General features: G+C 39.8%; 1 protein-coding gene across 2 annotated transcripts; it reads left to right on the top strand.

Moving 5' to 3' along the window:
* The first annotated feature begins 6,045 nt into the window (after window positions 1-6,045).
* Window positions 6,046-21,132, top strand: GTSF1 (gametocyte specific factor 1). Of its 2 annotated transcripts, none has more exons than XM_004274210.4 (9): window positions 6,046-6,329; window positions 8,231-8,275; window positions 13,279-13,379; window positions 15,178-15,304; window positions 15,746-15,829; window positions 16,295-16,358; window positions 17,946-18,040; window positions 18,961-18,994; window positions 21,036-21,132. In XM_004274210.4, exons 2-8 carry the CDS (start codon window positions 8,260-8,262, stop codon window positions 18,975-18,977), a joined length of 504 nt encoding a protein of 167 aa, XP_004274258.1. In that variant the 5' UTR covers window positions 6,046-6,329; window positions 8,231-8,259; the 3' UTR covers window positions 18,978-18,994; window positions 21,036-21,132. The 2 variants fall into 2 exon arrangements, with proteins under 2 accessions (XP_004274258.1, XP_049549833.1); XM_049693876.1 differs by lacking the exon at window positions 6,046-6,329 and adding an exon at window positions 7,443-7,588.
* Window positions 21,133-21,501: the final 369 nt, after the last annotated feature.

Here is a 21,501-nt window from a genome sequence, read left to right as displayed (position 1 = left end):
CTGTCTTCCTTTATCATATTTTAGCTATATGGAATCTTCCCCTAAAAGAGCATGCAGTCTTAACTGGGGGACCATATAATTTTTCCTCCAAACCAGGATACTCTTGAGCTTGAAAGGGGGAACAATAATTATCCTGGGATAACAGCCAGACAAACCGAGTCAACTACCCTAATAAGTCATCACTTATTAGGCAGTTGTATCATTCAAAACATGGGTGCCAGATTTACTCAAATCTTGCTTTAAGAGGTTTTGAGTCCCTTGGACAAAAGCACAATAGAATCACTTTTCTTGGTTTCTAACATAACATCTGGTCAAAGCTTCAAAAAGACCAAATTAACTTATGGAAAAATACTTTGTAAAAAAAGCAAAGTTTAAAAATAATTGCCTCGAAGCTTGCCTAGACTCCCCAAAGTCCTAACTATTTCCCCAGGCTCCCATAACAGGTGGCTTATGTCTCCTTTTAACCTCCTTTCATTCTGATTTATTACTATTAAACTATAGCATGCTTTAGGAGAGGCATGATCTTACTATGTACTAGTCCTATGCCCATACAAAATCAAAGCTACTGAATGTGGAGAATCTATACTTTATACCCAAAGTGTAGTAAAAAGAGATTCAGTACTCTGGGCTAAATATTTATACTGAAAAAAAATCAACCTTTCAAAACCCTTGGTAACCAGGTTCACTCATCTTCACAGAAAAGTTCTATCAAGGTGATTTAAATTATGTTTGTGTAACAGTAATAAGACTCTCTGGCTATAAAGTTTCGTCCCTAAAATGGGTTTTAGGGTTTCTACTCTTACATTCACAGTATGAACTATGGGGGAAAAATTGCTAAGGCCCATTACTCACGTCCTAGATACGTACCAAAACGTATCTCATTGGTTCCGCATCTTTTATCCTTTTGTTGGTCCATACTTTATGGGCCTTTTTGTTCAGGCTTTCCAAGCAGCTGTGGTATAAAAAAGAGAAAGAAAACAACCTCAAATAGTTTAGTCTCTTCCTCCCACGTATTCTCTTACAAGACAGATGATGTCTTACAGTTGCTGCAGCCCCTGACAAAATATACCTGTGCTCTCAAGTCAAATAATCAAGTATTGACTAAGTTTGGGACACTATGTTAAGAACTATAGTAGGGGCTTCTCTGGTGGCACAGTGGTTAAGAATCCACCTGCCAACGCAGGGGACACGGGTTTGAGCCCTGGTCCAGGAAGATCCCACATGCTGCAGAGCAACTAAGCCTGTGTGCCACAACTACTGAGCCTGCGAGTCACAACTACTGAGCCCACGTGCCACAACTACTGAAGCCTGCTCACCTAGAGGCTGTGCTCCGCAACAAGAGAAGCCACCACTATGAGAAGCCCCTGCTCGCCACAACTAGAGAAAGCCTGCGTGCAACAACTAAGACCCAATGCAGCCAAAAATAAATAAAAATAAAGAAATTTATTTTAAAAAAAAGAACTAGAGTGGGCTTCGTCCATTATGAGGGAACAATGTTGACAACTATAGTTAATATAAGGCAACAGTTCTCAAACTTCAGTGGGTATCAAAATCACTTGGAGGGCTTATTAAAACAAAGATTGTAGGGCATCTCACCCCTGAGTTTCTGCTTCAGTAGTAAGGCCCAAGAATCTGCATTTTTCTCATGTTCCCAAGTGACGCTGATGCTGCTGGTCTGGAGATCACACTCTGAGAACAACTGGTATGACACGCAGTTTAAGTGCTGGGAGGAAAGGAGGTTATAAGAAAACATAAGAACTTAATCCTAGGCAGAGGTTAGGAGAAGGCTTCAAAAAGAAAATGACCTTTGGGTTTAAACATTTGACATTCCTTAAAATAACATCAGAAGAATAGTATTATTGGAATTTTAGAACTGTTCCATACAAGACTAGCCCTTTACACAATTTTTAGAAGGTAAAATTTCCTTAGCGTAATTCTGCCATCCTACCATCTTTTCAACAAACTTTTAAGAAGTTTCCATTTTCTTACCTATCTATTCATTAAGCCTTGCCAAAGCAATACTAACAATGGTTTGCAAACTTGGGACTTACAATTTACATCTTAGATGCCAGCACCAGTAAGGGCATGAGGGGCTATTTATTGCTGAGTCCCAGGGAAAGAAATTACCTAGAAGTCAAGGAAAAACACAGAGAACAGATTGCTCGAGTACACTGGCAACTATTACAGGCAATGTGGATTACACAGCTATATAATATTTACATATTAGGACACAGAATGAATTTAAAGACAAAAATTAAAAAGTTACTACTGTTTTGTTTTTGTTTTTTCGGGGTTTTTTTTGCGGTACGCGGGCCTCTCACTGTTGTGGCCTCTCCCGTTGCGGATCACAGGCTCCGGACGCGCAGGCTCAGCGGCCACGGCTCACAGGCCCAGCCGCTCCGCGGCATGCGGGATCCTCCCGGACCAGGGCACGAACCCGTGTCCCCTGCATCGGCAGGCGGACTCTCAACCACTGCACCACCAGGGAGGCCCCACTACTGGTTTTTCATTTATCCTGTATCATCCTGTGTTTGTGGAGGGGGTTGCTGGCTATTCTTGGCAAACTCCCATTAATGACCCTTTTTTAAACATAAATTTATGTTCAGTGGCTCCCTGGTGGGAACACCTCTCCCTGCTACTTTGCCTGAAAAATTGTAACCAGCCCCAACTTCTCACCCTCCTCTACAGCAATACTTCCCAATCTAACCTCACCAATAAGAACATCTATTATGTTCCCCCATAGATCTCTTTTTGAAATATTTTGCAATTCATTTATTGAATAATTTTCCTATTTTAAATTATACACTTAACAACCAATCAGAAATCATAATTAGATGAGGGAACCAGGACTTAGTTGATAAAATTTAAGCCAAAAACAAAGAAATTTAATGTTTTAGTCTTCTGATGGGCAAAAGTTTAAGTTTTATCAGGCTTTCTGAAACACTGAAAATCTCTAAAGAATCTGAAAGACTACTGGGATTCCTTCATCCTAAAAACTGAGAAAACTCATCTTCTAACAAAGTTGGGGTTTTTTTTTCCAGTCATTAGCATACAGATGTCTCTTTACTCATTAGTTCAGTCTTTATTTTTAACTAATAACTCTAAAAATATAATTTATAATTTAGGGATAAATGCAAGCATATCCAGAGATAGAACCAGCAAAGATCAGATTCAGTTTAGGGAATTAATCCCAACTAGCTCTTAGAATGACCCTGTGTAAATGCCTTGGTCTCTCTCTTTTTTTTTTCCTTTTCAAATACATTCAACCTGGCTGGAAAATCAGTCTGAAAGAAAGCTCAGCAGGGATATCAGATAAAGCAGGAACTTTCTGGGTTGGAAAGGAATGAACAAAGCATTTAAGAATAGAAAGAATAGATGTGTGATGCATTTTTATTTTAATATCTCCACCATTGAAAGACAGGTTTGGTTCTTTTGTTTGTTTGTTTGAAAGTCAGTGGGCTCATTCACTGGTGCTAAATGGAACAACTTTATCAGGTGAGGATCCTGTCACCCTGACAAGGCATTACTGAATGCACTGAAGCCTGACTTTGGATTCTGGTTTGGTACCCACTCCCCGTCCTCTCAAGCTCTTAGCTCTTTGTTCCCCAGAAGTTTCAACCTTCAGGTATCTGAATGAAAAGTTCGGATGGGTCACAGAAACAGTGTCAACAATTTCACCAGATTACCTCAATGTAAAGCCCGAAAAATCGGGCTTCCCTGATGGCACAGTGGTTAAGAATCCGCCTGCCAGTGCAGGGGACACAGGTTCGAGCCCTGGTTCAGGAAGATCCCACATGCTGTGGAGCAACTAAGCCCGCGAGCCACAACTACTGAGCCTGTGCCCTGGAGCCCATGAGCCATAACTACCGAAGCCCATGCACCTAGAGCCTGTGCTCCGCAACAAGAGAAGCCACTGCAATCAGAAGCCCTCGCACTGCAACAAAGAGCAGCCCACCACTCGCCGCAACTAGAGAAAGCCCGCGTGCAGCAATGAAGACCCAACACAGCCAAAAAAAATGAATAATAAATAAAGCCTGAAAAATCACATTTCAAGTCACAGTGGCCCCACTAATTCTGCATGAATAATGTTGTGATAAATCCAGAGGTTTAAGGTTTAGGATTTCGCAAAGATTACATTAAGATACTCCGAACAATCTGAAACTGATTCGCCAAAACAGCAGCTTTTCCTAAAATGCTTTGTGCTAAGCTTGTAAGGAAGCTTTCATTCTTAGCAATCATCCTTCAAGAAGCACTTTAACAGCTTGCTCCTCCTTCACAGGAATCATCTAGGCCACCCAGGTGAAGAATAGCTTTTGTAAGTTCAAAACAGTGCCTAGGTCAGTGGTTCTCAACCCTGACTGCACATTAGATCATCTGGGTAGATTTTTAAAAATAACTATGCCCAACCCTTTAATTGGTCTGGGAGGGGAACGTGGCACAATATGTTTTAAAAGCTCCCCAGATGATTCTAATGTGCAGGCAAGATTAAGAACCAGTAGCCGGGCTTCCCTGGTGGCGCAGTGGTTAACAATCCGCCTGCCAATGCAGGGGACATGGGTTCGAGCCCTGGTCTGGGAAGATCCCACATGCCGCAGAGTAACTAAGCCTGTGCGCCACAACTACTGAGCCTGTACTCTAGAGCCCACGTGCCACAACTACTGAAACCCACGTGCCTAGAGCCCGTGCTCCACAACAAGAGAAGCCACCGCAATGACGAAGGCCATGCACTGCAACGAAGAGTATCCCCCACTTGACGCAACTAAATCCCGCGTGCAGCAATTAAGACCCAATGCAGCCAAAAATAAATAAATAAATTTGTTAAAAAAAAAACAAACAGTAGCCTGCAACAAGCAGGCTTGGGCTCTGCTTGCATCAACACATTTCTTTTTAGGGTCTTAATATGAACCAAAGGCTGTGAAGCACACTCTATTCAGCCCAAGGGATGATAATTAAACAAAAAACAGGACTTCCCTGGCGGTCCAGTGGTCAAGACTCCGTGTTTCCAGTGCAGGGTGCTTGGGTTCCATCCCCGGACAGGAAACTAAGATCCTGCAAGCTGCGTGGTGCGGACAAAAAAACCCCAAAAAAACCCGGTAACAATGTTTACATATTATTCATGTAAAGATAAAATGTCCCACGACCCTTTTCACTGAAGCCACATTAATTTCATGCTGTCAGGATAAGTTCTCCTAAATCATATTTAGGCTCCAGAAACCACTGAAATGTTCTAAAACCCCCAATATTTCAGCACCCAGACTGAGCTCCCAGACTGCCTACCTTGGGATTTACAAAAATTTGTCATATCACATCTCTTACTTCTTGGTTTTGAAAACTATTATTACCAGATCTACCTGTAGTGTCAATCTCTTCCTTTTTTCTGTCTAATCTTCAAAGGCCACATGTCCTTTTTCTCAAAGCCTTCCCCAGGTGACTCTGGGCCCCACTGATTTCCTCCTAATATGAATTTACAGTCTCAACAACTTTTTTGGCATCTGTTACACTACCATTTAACCTTTCACTTTGGGGCCTATTTTCCTAGCACCTTGGAGACAAGAACCACCGCTTGCACCTTTTCTTTTTTTTTTTTTTTTTGGGTATCACATTTTCCAGAACAAAGGCTCACAATATATGTTTCCTTTTCCACTATCAAATTATAACTTTCTGGCCCTTTTTACCTCGAGCTCTCTCCTCAACTCTAAAACTCGCTTTAATCTGACTAGGGCATCCATCCCACCACCATTCTCTGATAAACCATTATCAACTTTTGAATTTTGAAATTCTGCCTACAATGCGTGCTAAACAAAAACAACTAGATTCCTGTCCTTGGTGATTCGTTTTGGGGCGTTGGGGTGGGTGGGAGAGGGGCCTGTTGTGTCTGCTTATCTCCTTTTCAATTTTCCTCTTCCTTCCAGTCAAAATCTAAATTATCTTTCTCTCTAGACAACTTCCACAAACAAGGCTTCGTTCTCACCAGTACCCATCGATGGACCCCTAATGAGTCCCGCCCCTCCTCGAGCGCCCATGTCTCAGCACTCGTTCTCCTTTCTAAGATGGCCACCCCAGAGCCCGGCGGGGCAGCGCGAGTTCCACCCACGCAAGGTCACGGTCATTCCGGGGGCCAGAGGACGACGGCCCGAGGTGGGAGGCAGGGGTGGAAGAGCCGAGGAGGCCCTCGGCACAGCCCGCGCCTCGCTCGGTCAGAGTCCAGCCTCCGTCACCGGAAGTGGGGGCCCCACCCCCACCCCCTAACGTCAGGGGCCGGAAGTGAGCGTTGCTGGGCGCGGGTGTGGGGTGAAGGCGAGTGTGAGCGGGAGTGTGACTCGGCCGAGGTAGGAATGACGCGCGGGCCCCGGCTTGGGGCCTCCAAAGACCTCACCTTTAGTGGGCTGGGATACCTTCACCTTCTAGGATCTTCCCTTTTCTGCCCAGAGCTTTCGGCCTCGTGGGTTCTCAGCGCGGCTCTTTTGGCAACCTGTGGTGCCGCCGCTGCTTCGTCCCCTCGAGGTCCTCCCTAGCTCCTGTGTCTCCATTCTTTTAAGTTAACCATCTTCCCCACCTTCTCTTATTTAGTCCCATTGTTTAAATCGACTCTGTTTTGTTTAAAGGAAGAAAAATGATGGTTTTACCGAGACCCCAGCTCGGTTAAGAGTGTAACCAGTTGCTTCAGGCTGCAACCAGCCCCCAAGCTTGCCTGCTAAGTGTCATTTGTCCATTACACCAATGTCTAGTACTAGGAAAAACGTAAAAGACTCACTTGTTAACAGTTTAATACGGAAGATACTTAGATGGACAGGGCTGAATGATGAGGCTATAGATTCCAGTGCCCTTAATCTTGTGTAATTTAGTCTTTTTGCCCCCAAAGGATAGGGTGGCTCCCTACAAGTTGATGAAACTGGCACTGATTGCTCCTTTAAATGACTTAAAATCAAGGAACATAGTGCTTGATTCTTTCTTCCAATTCTCTTTTTTTGTTGTTGAAAAAGTATAAAGTAACTATGTGTAACATGTCAAAAGGAATGTCAGAATTTCTTAATCCAGACATGAAAAATATTTTTTATGACAGTTTCACCGATGATTGTCATTTACAAATGAGCTCTGCAGCAAATAACTGAATGAGTTCCAGCTGATCACTTGTATTTCCTATCATAGGTTCCAAGGCTGCTTATGTCATAGAATGGAGGGAAGGGGTGTGGAATTGTATGAGGTGGCAAAGGAGAGCTGGCTCTAGAGGCAATAGATGTAAACCTAGCCAGTTTTCAGAAGTTTCCTATGGAGATGGTTTTATATAAATTTAGTCTTTTCTATAATGATAAGTTTATTTAATCACAGAGCTCAATAGGGGGGAATCTCAGGTGGAAGAGGACTGAAACTAAAAAAAAATTTGTCTTTTAATCTTCCACATTTCTGTTACAGACTTGTTCTTTTATGACTGTCAACTATAAAATGGACAGTTCTCGAGTCCTAACATTCAGAAGTTTTGCCTCAATGCATAGAGGGAATGAGTATTAACTGGAGAGATTTAAATAACCAAGTCTATCCATTTGAGCAGAGGAGATTTGGGGAGGGGGGTAAAGCATCACTGGAAAAAGTACGGTACTTCCTAATCATGTTTAAGAAAAGTCATAGAAGTAGTAAACTAGAATGTCTCTGGACATATTGGATGGATTGAGTGTATAGTCTGACACAGGCTTCCAGCATCCCCAGGTCCCCGGGGGAGAAGCAAGACTGGCAGCCTGCCCATCCTGTATTTTTGACGACTTGAGAGGAGAGCTTTAACATAGTACCCTTTTCCTTTGTTTATCCTGAAGTTTAAATAACAGTATTCTTGTGGACTTGACTTGCCCCCTCTAATGTTAAATAGCATCAAACCCTAATAGATGGTAAACAGTGACAGGGTGTTGTAATGGCACTTAACATAGACTGACATCTTATCGCCTGAATACAGTTTAAGTTAGTAGTCATATTTGGTTTTTCTTAACTGTGAGCCCTAGAATTTATTCCAAGAGTGTGAATTGGGCAAATGATGTTAAAATGGTTCAAAGTAGTAAAGAATGCCTTCAAGGGGAGAAATTTATTGAGGGGGAGGGAGGTGCTATAAGGGTTTTTTATATTGAACTTGGGTGACTTCAATTCTACTTTGAATCCAAGTTTGACTCCACTTCTTAGGGCTACTTTTGATACATTTCATTTCTGATTCCCTGATCCATTGCTTTTTTTTCCCCCCCACCAGCACTTGGATTTGGCTCCTTCATTTCCAACATGGAAGAAACTTACAGTACGTACTTCTTTTTGCTTTTAGAAAATAAGTTAAATTACTTACATGTAGTTTTCTGTCTGACAAGACTTTTACTGTGTTGGGAAAGATTCACTTTTCTCACTAGACGGCTGAGAAGAAAATGTCTCCCCAGAGACTGTTTTAGTAATGTAGAGAAATGTCCAAATTTGAAATACGACACTTGAAATTTAAATAAAGAAGTATGAGAAGTCATCAAGCTTTGAGAAAGCTGTGGTTGGGACACCTGTGTTAAACTATATTTTTATTAAATGAAGCATTTTCATTCCTCAGGACTTCAGTTTCTCCTGTTAATGACACAGGGATAGTCATTAACTAACTGGTTTCTTTCTATTTTGTGGGATAATATGATATACGTAATGTTGATGTACACTGAGTTTTTAGACTTAAAGAAATCCTAGGGAGGATTCTTGTTTCTCGAGTGATCCAGGAATCTAGATGGCCCAACAAATCAAATGGGAACCAGGAGACCTAGGATCATACAAGTGTAACACCAAAAGAGACCTGAAAAATCATTTCATTCAACATTCGAATTTTACAACTGAGAAAACAGAACCTAGATTAATTGATTTGCCTTAAAGTTACATAGGTAGTTGGGGACAGAGTCAGAACCAGAGTCTTATATGTTGTTTATATGTAGTGCCCTACTTGCTACTACAAAGCACTATGGTTTCTAGACCCTGACCAAGTTTGAGGAACATCTGAGTGGATAAAACTCGTCAACAAGGCCTCCTTTGTTTCCTACTTTCTGTCTTGTTCAGAATCTCTATAATTAATAAGTTCTAACTAAAGGGTATTTTAGTCCCATTCTACCTTCAAGGAAGAGTCCAATAGAATCTTTATCACCAACATGTAGAAACTACATGGAAACAATCTTTATTAAATATCTACAATAGAGATTCTTAAACTTTAGCATGCAGCAGAATCACCTGGGAGGCTTGTTAAAACACAGGTTGCTGGACCCCACCCCCAAAATTTTTGATTCAGAAGGTCTGGGACCCAAGAATTTGCATTTCTAACATGTTCCCAGGTGATGATGCTAATCTGAGGACCATACTTTGAGAATAATGGATCTGATTCTCCTTGATCTTCCTTAGGGCTTCCTCCTTCACCCCCTTAATTTTTCTAAAAATGTGTTAATTAAAATCTGAAATTTCCATGTGAGATAGATATGAGAGATTTATATTTATTTATTCTTGGAAGCTTACTACTCTATTAAATTAGAAAGCAACATCTCCCCTTTATATCTCTATTCATTACTTTTGTCAGTGGTGATTTTTCTTTTCTTAGAAAAATATCACCTGGTTCTTTTAATTTCTGTATTGCTACATAACAGACTTTTTTACGTAGTGATAATCAGTAGATGTTTGTTAAAGAAAGAAGGAAATGGTGAATTTTGCTGTATGTTTACAATTTTATTTAAGTTTTGTGATTAAGTTTAATAAATAAATAAGTTGGCTTGTGAAGAATCAGCTCCTTTAAGTCTATAGCATTTCTTTATCTATGTCTTTCTTAATAAAGCTTCATTGTTTTAAGACTAAAAAAAAGAAAAATATCACCTGGAAGTAGGTTAGAAATGCACAACCTCAGGCCTCATCTCAAACCTGCTGAATCAGAATCTGTATTTTAACACAGTCCCCAAGTGATTTAACACTGGGAATCATGTTAAAGTGAGAAACAGTGCTTTAGAATATGTTTGACCTTTTTCCCAAAGTGACCTAAAACTCTAACGTTAATCTGATAGATTCCTGAAGATCTCCAGCTTCTGTCTTTGGGCAGTACCTCTTAGCTGAAGATACTCTCGTCAAGTCTAGTTCCTTATTTCTGTGAAGTTTCCTCCATTTCTCACCATGGGTTCTGGGCTCTATGCAAGTGTGAGGAACATCTGAGTCTATGCTCTTGGAGGAAGGTTGTCTACAGGGCCTGCTTTGTTTTCCAAATTAAGTTATATTCCCAGAAAGCCACGCAAGATTTTTGCTGAGCAGTTTGATAGTATTCATTACAACTTTAAATGCGTGTATACTTCGTGTAGCACTCTTAGGTATCTGCCCAAGGGAAATACTCGTACAATGCACAAAGAAGTATATGTTATATTGCTAGTCACAGCATTGTATATAAGAGTAAAAAACTGGAAACAACTTAAATGTCTATCCGTAAGGGAACTGATTAAGAATCTATGGTACATCCGTATGCAGCAGTGAAACATTTCTTAACATACTGACATAGAAGGAGTTCAAAGATATGTTAAGTTAAAAGAAAGCAAATAGCAAAATAGGTACAGGAAATCTTGTCACAGGCTATACTCTGGATGAACTTTGAGGACATTGTGGGAAGTGAAACAAATCAGTCACAAAAAGACAAATGCCATATAATTTCACATATATGAAGTATCTAGAATAGTGAAACTCATAGAAACAAAAAGTAGAATAGTGGTTGCCAGGGTTTACAGGGAGGAGGAAATGGGAGTTATTTAATGGGTATAGAGTTTCAGTTTTGCAAGATGAAAATTTCTGGAGGTTGGTTGCACAACAATGTGAATATACTTAACACCACTGAACTGTATACTTTAAAATGGTTAAGATGATAAATTTTATGTTATGTGTATCTTATTACCATTAAAAATTTTTAATTAAAAATAAAATTTTAAAAAATTTAATCTAAAAAACCAGTTTAGGGCTTCCCTGGTGGCGCAGTGGTTGAGAGTCCGCCTGCCGATGCAGGGGACACGAGTTCGTGCCCCGGTCCGGGAAGATCCCACATGCCGCGGAGCGGCTGGGCGCGTGAGCCGTGGCCGCTGAGCCTGCGCGTCCGGAGCCTGTGCTCTGCAACGGGAGAGGCCACAACAGTGAGAGGCCCGCGTACCGCAAAAAAAAAAACAAAAAAAACACAAAACAGTTTAGAGCTGACCTAAGTTATCAGAGACCAAAAAGTAAAGCATTTTGGTAGGAAGCTATCATTATCAACTCTGATGAATACCACTGTATGGGCAGTAAAATGTGTATGAATCATAAAGTACATCCAGTCTCTGTCAGCTGCTGACATGGTGTATCGTTTGCTAGTGATGGAATGGATTAAATGAAGGAAAACTAACAAGAATTTCATCTGTACACTCTTCCCGGGTGTCCTGAAGCTTCAGAAATATGAAAAGATTGCTGGTCAGGATGAGCCTAGCTGGCATAATAAGCCTGCTTGTCCTTTAAGACTTTTCGTTCCTATTCATTCTGTCCTTCAAGTCACCTTTCTGGCTCATTTGCATCACGATCATGGTTAGCAATTTATCCCATGTTTACCACTCTTCCAGTGAAGCTGTCTGTTTCAATTCCCCACTAGCTTCTGATTTTCGTAGCAGTCTCCTGGTTTATAAGCTTCTTATCAAATGTGAATTGTTTATCTTATTTCACTTTTATTATTGCCTTCAGTGGTGGCAACAGCATTTTATTAGGTTGCCTCTTGTCCTCATAATATATTCAGAATGTGCTTAACCATTTAATTTCCCTTCTTTAACCAGGCTTCTTAAAATTTGGGGCTCAGCCTGGACATTTTGCAGAACATAAGGATAGTTGTACATGTTCAGAGAAACTTCTCTAGTTTCTATTCAAACTATTGAAATGGTCCCTAAAAGTATAGTCTTCTAAGGGTACTTTTAAATAGCGTGATATAGGTTAGGGGCTTTCTTTCACACAGCAGCCCCTTTAAGGTATCTGCATTTGTCTTAATAACTTCGGGTTCTCTTTTTGCAGATTATTCTACTTTTTTATCTGGCCAGTTTGATAATCACTAGGTTAAAGAATTCTCTGTCTTTCTCTCATTATGTTCCAAAATATGAAAAGTAAAACCACCGATCTGGTAAAGGTATTGGTTTCATTTGAGAGGTAACTAGATTAACCAAGATCAGGAACTACTTATAGAAGTACATTAAAGCAGACAGACGAAAAAGAAATCTATCAATGAATATTTCTCAAGCTTCCATAGAACGTATAACTGATATAGAGCAATGCTTACCAACTCTTTTCATGTCATAGCATACTAGTAAATAGGGATGCTAGTGTAGGGGATTAACTACCCTCAACTTACCCTAGGACTGGTTGGGGAATAGGGGACACGCATGCAATGGACCCCCACGGCAGTGTATCAGTACACTGTCCATTCCAACCTTCAACATACTGGCTGGGAAGCTCTGGTTGAACTAGCTAGAGATAAGAATGACCCTGAATTAGCACTTTTTTTTCTTTTTGGCTGTGTTGGGTCTTCATTGCTGTGCGTGGGCTTTCTCTAGTTGTGGCGAGTGGGGGCTACTCTTTGTTGTGGTGCGTGGGCTTCTTATTGCGGTGGCTTCTCGTTGTGGAGCACGGACTCTAGGCACACGGGCTTCAGTAATTGCAGCACACGGGCTCAGTAGTTGCGGCACACAGGCCCTAGAGCACGTGGGCTTCAGTAGTTTTGGCATGCAGGCTCAGTAGTTGTGGCTCGTGGGCTCTAGAGCGCAGGTTCGGTAGTTGTGGTGCACAGGCTTAGTTGCTCTGCGGCACATGGGATCTTCCCGGACCAGGGCTCGAACCCGTGTTCTCTACACCGGCAGACAGACTCTTAACCACTGCGCCACCACGCAAGTCCTATGACACTGAATTAGCACTTTTAGAAAAGGAAAAGATGTTTCATTTAATTTTTTTGTTTATAATAAGGGTAACCAACAATGAAAACAGCAATATTCATGTACAACCAAATCTGAACCAAGACCCCACCCCATGACTGCTGGTTTTGCTGGACTTAATGAAGATTCGATGATAATGCAGTTTTATCTTCTCACAGTTACATTTTTATTTTCAGATGTTTAGTCACCCTTTTAAAAAAAAATTCCAAGCCGTCGTTAGGCTGTCTTGTTGAACTCTTACAGATTCTGTTGAAAAAATCCAGTGTGCCGGGGATGCTGAAGTTTTACAAGGGCCTTTTAAGCTGTATACTTACCCTATTTTTCTCTCTTTCAGTCGATACCCTGGACCCTGAAAAGCTGTTACAATGCCCCTATGATAAAAACCACCAGATCAGGGCCTGCAGGTTTCCTTATCATCTTATCAAGTGCAGAAAGGTAGGGTATTATTTTCTTAATTTGCCCTGTGATGCCCTCCTGAGTTCTTTTTAAAAGCCAACTTTTGTAAATATCAAATAATTTTAGCATAAATGTTTTAACTGAATGCCAGAATTGCTTTGGGTTAAATACCAATATTTATAGAAAAGAATTTGTTTATTTCTTGGATATGTAAGTTTTTTCTTGTTTTGGTTTTCCCCCCACTAGTGACAGAGCACCCTTCATAAACAGCTTCTCAAGAATCTTCGCAGCCTTTGTAAAAAGGAAACACTAATTTTTGCTAGCAGTGAGAAATCCCTCTTGCCTTGTGAATTTGATGTGTTCATTGTCCTGATAAGGATTGAGTATTGTAATACACTTATTTCTGATTTTTTTGTTTGTTTAGAAATTTTAGAGAAGTTGAACAGCTAGAGGTTAACCCAAGAAAAGATCATTCCTAAAAATAACTTTCTCCAAGTTTCAACAGTAAGCATCTTTGGGGGAAAAAAAACCAGCTCAAAGATTTTTTTTTCCTCTGGTCACCCTTTTGTAGACTTAGCTGATGTAAGCTAGTTTAATGCTGATATATTAATTGAGGCAGTTTGAAAGGATTGTTAGAATATAGATGTCAGATACAGAGGCCAAATTTCTGCCAGGATTTATGCTTGGAAAACAATTTTAGTATTTAATCTAAACCTGCATACAATTCAAGTATGCATTAACATTCTTCAAAGGATGTTTCTCTTGCAGTCCTGGAGACATGATTATAATGCCATTGTTGATTATTTCTCAGCTCCTTTTAATCTCTAGAGCAAGGATTCCTTAAGGTTGAACCTGGGCAATATGGACTAGCAAATACTACCACAACTTCCTCCCCTAGGCTCTCAAAAATGTTCCAAGGATAAAGGTTGGGAAAGGGGTCCAAGTGGTAAGAAGACATTGTCATAACTCCCCTATTCTAATGCTCTTAATCTTCAGCTACAAAACCTTTGCATTCGAATGCCTGATATCCCTTACAAAAATCATGGAGATACCTGCCCTCACAATTTTCTCCATCCCCTGTATTTTTCCACCCTTCTCCCCACTTTACATTATTTTTACTTTTTTGAGTAGCATTTATGATACATCTTTTGCTTCTCCTAATAAATTTCTTAATTGCTGGTAAACTTACCATAGGATTTGGGTGATATTAAACATTTTGTTTTGTTTTCTTGTTTTGTATTAAAATAAAGAACTTGGTCAGCAGAGTTCTCTATCATTTGGACTTTTCCTTAGTGAAATAGCTGAAATAAAGGTCAAATTGTTCAGAGCCTCATTTCAGGCATCATTACTTTAAATAAGCGTTCCTGTGTTAATCTGAAAAATCATTGGGTTTGCCTCTTCTGCAGCTCCCTTCCAACAGCTGTTTTCCTGCACTATTGTACTGCAGTAGCAGGGGCACTACTGCAATGCAGACTAAGTGTGTTTTAGTGTTGCTGTTCGTCCTGAATATCAGCTTTCAAAGATGTCCAGAGAGCTCTACCATTACAGGCTGTGCCGCCTGAATCTTGTGACCCTGAGAAGTAAACGGGGTGAAGATATGTTTCAAATACCCCATCCTAAATTCACTGCTTACTTCCATACAAGCCACTTTAACCCCAATATCTGTGTTGTCAGTCTTTATAATCATAACAAAGAGGCTTAGCTTTTGATGATTCCGAGGTAATGTCTCTATGGTCCATATGAGTGATAAATAATTCCCTCTTAATGTTCTACTATGAGTTTACCTACCAAGTTAAGCCACAAGCTTATTGACGGACCCCTTTAATTTTTTTCACAGAATCATCCTGACATCGCAAACAAACTGGCTACTTGTCCCTTCAATGCTCGCCATCAGGTTCCTCGGGCTGAAATCAGTCATCATATCTCAAGCTGTGATGACAAAAGCTGTATTGAGCAGGATGTAGGTAAGACTGACTAGCTAAATGTTTCAGTGTTGGAGGTTAGCCCCTTCAAATTTATATGATGCTACGTTATCATCTTGATTTTGGCTTTCATCATTTCAGAAGAACAATGGTTTTCTGCCTTTGAGATTTTTATTTTAGCAGCAAAAGGTTGTCAGGTTGTGTTTGTCAGACTGCTTTCTCTTCTGAACAACCTGATTTCATTTTGCTAATAATTCATCTAAAAATGAAAATTCTTTTATTACCATAAATATGGCAAACATCTTTGTTTCTGCTTCTCTTTCTTGTCTTCTGTTGGCAAGGGGATAAGACCTCTCTGTTTAGCTTTCATCCCATCCATTTTTCAGAAACAAAGACCCTGCAACCTTTTAAGCCACTAACCCCTTTAAACATAATAACTTGGCAGTGTTCCCTTGTTAAGTCAGAATCTCTATTGTCTTGCAGTCAGCCAAACCAGGAACCTTGGACAAGAGGCTCTGGCTGAGAGCACATGGCAGTGCCCTCCTTGCGATGAAGACTGGGATAAAGGTGAAATGCTTCTACATCTTTTTCTTCACAATGTCAAAATCTCAAGTCATTTGCTTTAGACAGAAGGAATATTTTCCTTTTTTATGAACATACCATGTTGTTCAGAATGACTTGTTATTTTTATTGGGCCCCAATACAAGCACATATTTCTCTCTGTGCAGACACGTGGAACAGCCTATCCCTCTTGATTGGAAAAAGCATTTCTTTACATCTGTTTTTTTCCATAAATTGTGTTGTACCATCTGTGTTTGGTTGCTACTAGGCACATTTATTATTATTTATGTCACTTGTGTTTATATCCTTCAATTAAATTCTTGCTACTCTGTCACTTAGGCCATGTACTTGATCAGTTATTACTTGCTTCTCTAAGCTTATGTTTATTATTTCTCATCTTACAAATTCAACTAGCATGAATTGGTGTTTTACCTAGTAGTACCACAAACCATGTTTTGCTTCCTTTGGCAGATTTGTGGGAACAGACCAGCACCCCATTTGTCTGGGGCGAAGCCAACTACTGTGGCAACAACAGGTAAATGAAAGGGTCTCATTCCCACCTCTTCCTCCCAGAATCACAGTGCTCTGTTACCAATAGAAGCCACCAAAGCATGTATTGACCTCTTTCCTTGATGATGTTACTTGGTGGTAATTTAGTCTAGATATAGTTTTGGTGGGGTTTTTTCCTTATTTATTCCTTGATTCATAAAAAGGTCACATGCTTTGTGTTAATTACCACGGGAACACAAAAATACTAGCTTATAGTCTAGTAAGGGAGACAGTGGCGCCAGCCATTCTTATGTCTTAGTTGGAGTTTTTGCTAAGTTCACATTATTTTAATGCTTTGAAAAAATTCTCTAGCTATACCACATGTATCATTTTTACTCTGGGTAACTAGTGTCTAAGGAAAAAGTAATCTTAAAAGTTCTATTTTTTTAATAAATTTATTTTATTTATTAGTTTTGGCTGCGTTGGGTCTTCGTTGCTGTGTGCAGGCTTTCTCTAGTTGCAGCGAGCGGGGGCTACTCTTCGTTGTGGTGCACGGGCTTCTCATTGCAATGGCTTCTCTTGTTGCAGAGCACAGGCTCTAGGCACACAGGCTTCAGTAGTTGTGGCTCGTGGGCTTCAGTAGTTGTGGCACGCAGGCTCAGTAGTTGTGGCTTGTGGGCTCTAGAGCTCAGGCTCAGTAGCTGTGGCACACGGGCTTAGTTGCTCCGCGGCACGTGGGATCTTCCTGGACCAGGGCTCGAACCTGTGTCCCCTGCATTGGCAGGTGGATTTTTAACCACTGCGCCACCAGGGAAGCCCAGAAGTTCTTGACTTGAGATTGGGCAATCCATAATACCAAATGGGTAGGAAAGAAAACGCATCTCTTCTTCCCACTGATTTTGTATCTAATTTAAACCTCTTAAGAATTTTCATTACTATTTGATCTTCAAACCTTAAAAGATTCCCTGGCAGTCCAGTGGTTAGGACTCCATGCTTTCACTGACGAGGGCACAGGTTCAATCCCTGGTTGGGGAACTAAGATCCCATAAGCTGCGTGGCAAAAAAAGATCATGTTTCAAACCCAAATGAGAATATTTCTGGATTAGAAAATGAGGGAATTAGATGCTAGACTTCATTTTTTTCCTCAAATAGAACACTTATCAATTTTTATTTTTTAGCTCCTGAAGTCAGTTAGTTATAATAAATGTATCTTAGTCTGTGTATGCACTGAGATAGAAAAACTTAAAGATGAATTCCATTGGTACAATTTTAATTTTATCTCAGTTCTGTGAGATTTGTTGCGTTTAGTTTGGTTGTCTTGGCATTTTATTTTATCTCTTTTATCTGTTGAGTTCATGAGCCTGTCATACAACTGAACAGTAGATGGCATTGCTGTTTATCTCAATTTCTGGAAAATGAAAATGGTTAGACTCATCTTAATGCCTGTACAGAAGAGTGAGCTTTCCAGAGAAGCTGGTAATCATTCTCATTGTGAGAATGTTTTGATGGAAATGTGTTTACATTTCAGAATGTAGGTTGTTGTTTTTCCCCAAATTACAAAAAACGCATTTGATTGTCTTGTGTGTGCCTGCCTGAAGAATACATATAGTCAAATTCATCTTTCTTTTTGCAGCCCCGCAAGCAACATAGTTATGGAACATAAGAGTAACCTGGCTTCAGGCATGCGTGTTCCCAAGTCTCTGCCATATGTTCTGCCATGGAAAAACAGTAAGTGAAATAGAGGCAAAATGCTTTTACTCTGTTTGTTGTGCTAAATACAGTTGGTCTTGATTATTCAAGGACATGTTCAGTCTGAACACCTAGTACCCACATGACACTGAGAGTGAGTGCCTCCTTAAATTTTGCACCCCAAGCACCTCACTCACTTCCCCCTACTCCTGGTTAGTAGCAGGAAAGGACAAGATCACAGAAGCATAAAGAATATTTTCAAGATGGGGTGATCACTGACATCGAATACCATGGGTAAATTTGGGGACCAGTAAAAAGGCTATTGATTTTGACTAGGAGGAAATCATCCCTGATTTTCAAGCCATAATATTGATAGGGAATTGGGATTAGAAATTGGATTGCAAGGGCCTAAAAGGTAATGGGTAGAGACAAAATGAAAGTAATAAGTCGTAAGAACCACCATAAGAATGGTATTCAGATGTCTTTCCTAGGCTTCAGAGACCATGCTGAGTAAACAGGTATGAAATTCATGTCATACCACCCTAGTAAAGAAATTCCCACATATGGTACACCCAAGGTGCTGTCATTTTTATTTAATACAAACTTTCTTTTCCTAATGTTGCCCCCAAATTCAGATTCTCTTGATTTCAGTTTTTGCTACTGTTTGAGCTAATTTTTAAATGGCTAGAGTATCCCCTTTAAAACATTTCCCTTTGGATACTTGCATTTCTCCAAAAATGAGATCACCAAATCATATGCCATAAGGCTTGATAGGTAGAGGACTATTTCCTTTTTCCATGCTCTTGAGTGGAATCCAATTGCTAATTTTAAATTCTTCTCCTTTTATATTATAATTCCATATACCCCAGGAATAAGTCATTCGTGTTTAGTAAGAATAGGGGATGGAGTGATTTTCAATTGACATGGCGTATTTATTTTGAAATATTTCTACTCCATAGATGGAAATGCACAGTAACTGAGTATCTATCTCAAGTAAGTATTCCAGTTTTATTTCACTATTTTTTTTTTCCAGATGGTAGCAAGATTTAACTGGACATAAAGCAATTTGGGTCCAATTTTCTTTCAGATTATGGTACCAAATTAAAGCTTTGTATGTGCCTGTGTTTTTAAGTATATAGCCTCTGTTATGGCTTTACACGCTAATGCATAGGCGTTTACTAGTTAAATTAGAATTCCGTTACATGCCAAGTTGCTTTCCCTAATGTTAGTGTGCACTGCCTCTTTCCTTTTTCTTTTTTTTTTTATCAAAGTTGCATTCTAGACTATCATGCCTTTTTAATGGACTGAGATTAATCAAACAACTGTGCTTCACTGCTCTGCAGTTCTTCCCCTGTGCAGTACAGTTTAGTACTCATCAAAAATTCATACTCTTTTGAATGAGAACTTTAAAGTTTTGGGTCTCTAAGAGTCTCTCACTGTTGATCTTATCTGAATATTTGATTTAGCAGAACCTCACAAAATCTATATAAAGAGTCCAGAATCTTTTAGTTTTCACAGATGAAGCCTTTCTCTGAGGTCACCCCATGTACCCATAGCAGAGCCAGGTTTGATGCTCCAGATGCTGTCTTGGCTGAGGCTGCTCGGCCACACTGCTTCTGGCAGAAGGAATATTGTTGGGCTGGGAATGGGTTGATAATCCCCACTGTCCTGCAGATAGTAGGCCTTCAGCGAATATTTATTGAATGAATGAGTAATTGGCCTGTTGCCTTCTAGTCCATTTACTTTCTCTGGACGTGAAGTAGATGGTTACTTTCTCTGGACAGTGAAGTAGATGGATCTCCTGCAAGTTAGGGTTCATTTTAGTACCAAAACTGATGTTTCTTCTGGTAAGAAGCAGAAAAGAGATTCTAAAAGCAAACACCCCTTAGCTATGAACAATAATATTTATCAGTTGCTTGTAGGTACTGGCCATTTTTCTTGGTAGGTTCTGATATCAAATTATTGAATATATCTGGAAGCCAGAAAGTTGGATTTGATCCCAGAAGGGAAAGACACAACTGCACTGGGGTGTGTCAAGAAAGCATACACAGACATGGGTAAATGGTGAACTTTGAATCCTTCTCTGACACACTGCATGAGATGCTTGTGTTCATAGAGTGTGGATAGTTACCTAGTAAAAATGGCTACTCTACGGTGAAAGCCTAGGAGAAACTTCTATCACTTAAGACTAAACATTTTTCTGCTTTGGAACTTAACTCTTTGCTAATAAACTCCTTACACACTGATAATTTTTTTTTCTATGTAACCCGTGAGGAATAAGGGGAAAAAAATAGGTAAGAATCCTTTAACAACAACAAAAAAAGAATCCTTTAACAGCCAAAGACCTTCTTATCCCCTTAATAAAAATAAAGCATCATTTTTTGAATACCTGTTGTTGCAGAACTCTCTTCTTTGGATAGATACACACACAAAAAAAATGTAAGACATGACTTATTCCCTTAAGAAACTTAAGAATGGGTGGAGAATTTTTTTTAATGCACATGCCTGAAAAGGGTTTGTTCACCTTGCACTTAAATGCTTTATCCCATTTGTGTTTTTATCAACAACTCCAATTTTTACTAGGTAAGTGCCTCAAAAGCAGGTAATACCATGATGTACATTGTAACAGCTCAAAAATATTATTGAATTACTGAGTAGATGGGTATATGAGAAGAGAAAAAGATCAATATAAGTTAATTGGAATTAATCCAGAATTGTCTGCAGAAGTCAATTGCCTGGATGGTCAATTCTGATTTTCTCCTCACCCGTGAAAACTGTTGACACAACAAGTGTGCGTTGATCTCTGTATAGAATGTTTTTAATTCAATTAACAAGTTTCTGTGTGCTTAGTGATACTAAAGAGCTAAGGGTCAGAAAGTACTTGGTGTTCTGCCATTAGCAACAACAGATTCTTCCAGCAGACCAGGAGACTAATTGGACTGTAGTTGTGTGGCCCATTGTCAGATGTAGTTGATGCTTTTGTCATTGATAGGAACTAAGAGCTCTTTTTTTTTTTTTTCTTATTTCCTTGCAGATGCCAGACCCTAGAAGACTCTGCTTCTTCCTGCTACAGTGGGTTCTTCATTTTTTTCTCCTAATCTAATTATAGAAAGATAAATTGTTTGTGACTTTCAAACTGACAAGTACCTTTCTTTTCCTCCCCCCTTTGAGTCCTTACTCATTTGATGCAAGAAAGAATCCTCATGCTCAGAAGAACTGTTTCAAATAAACCATCATTGTAAATAGCTTGATAGTTTGGTTAAGTACCTGCAGCCGCAAGATCAGAACTCATATCTCATTCTACATTAATGAAACAAAATCATTTAAAGTTATCTTAAAGGATCCAGCTAAAGCAGGCAAGAAATTTGGATTGGAAAAAGTAACTGTGTATATATTTGTGTTCTCTGACACACATGAACCAAATTCCTTTTAACATTTATAGGAATGGACCTTTTCTGATTAGTGCATTTTTTATTGAGTCTTTGATGTTGATAGCATTT

The sequence above is a fragment of the Orcinus orca genome, chromosome 11 (assembly GCF_937001465.1).
Source record: "Orcinus orca chromosome 11, mOrcOrc1.1, whole genome shotgun sequence".
Taxonomy (NCBI): Eukaryota; Metazoa; Chordata; class Mammalia; order Artiodactyla; family Delphinidae; genus Orcinus; species Orcinus orca.
Note: the sequence above shows the minus strand (reverse complement) of the source record. Positions and strands in the feature narration are given on the sequence as shown.

What these genes read in the sequence shown, in the direction of transcription:
- GTSF1 (XM_004274210.4), top strand. An exon ending in ATCTTATCAAGTGCAGAAAG is followed by an intron (nt 13,380 to 15,177) that starts GTAGGGTATTAT and finishes TTTTTTTCACAG; the next exon opens with AATCATCCTGACATCGCAAA. An exon ending in AACTACTGTGGCAACAACAG is followed by an intron (nt 16,359 to 17,945) that starts GTAAATGAAAGG and finishes TTCTTTTTGCAG; the next exon opens with CCCCGCAAGCAACATAGTTA.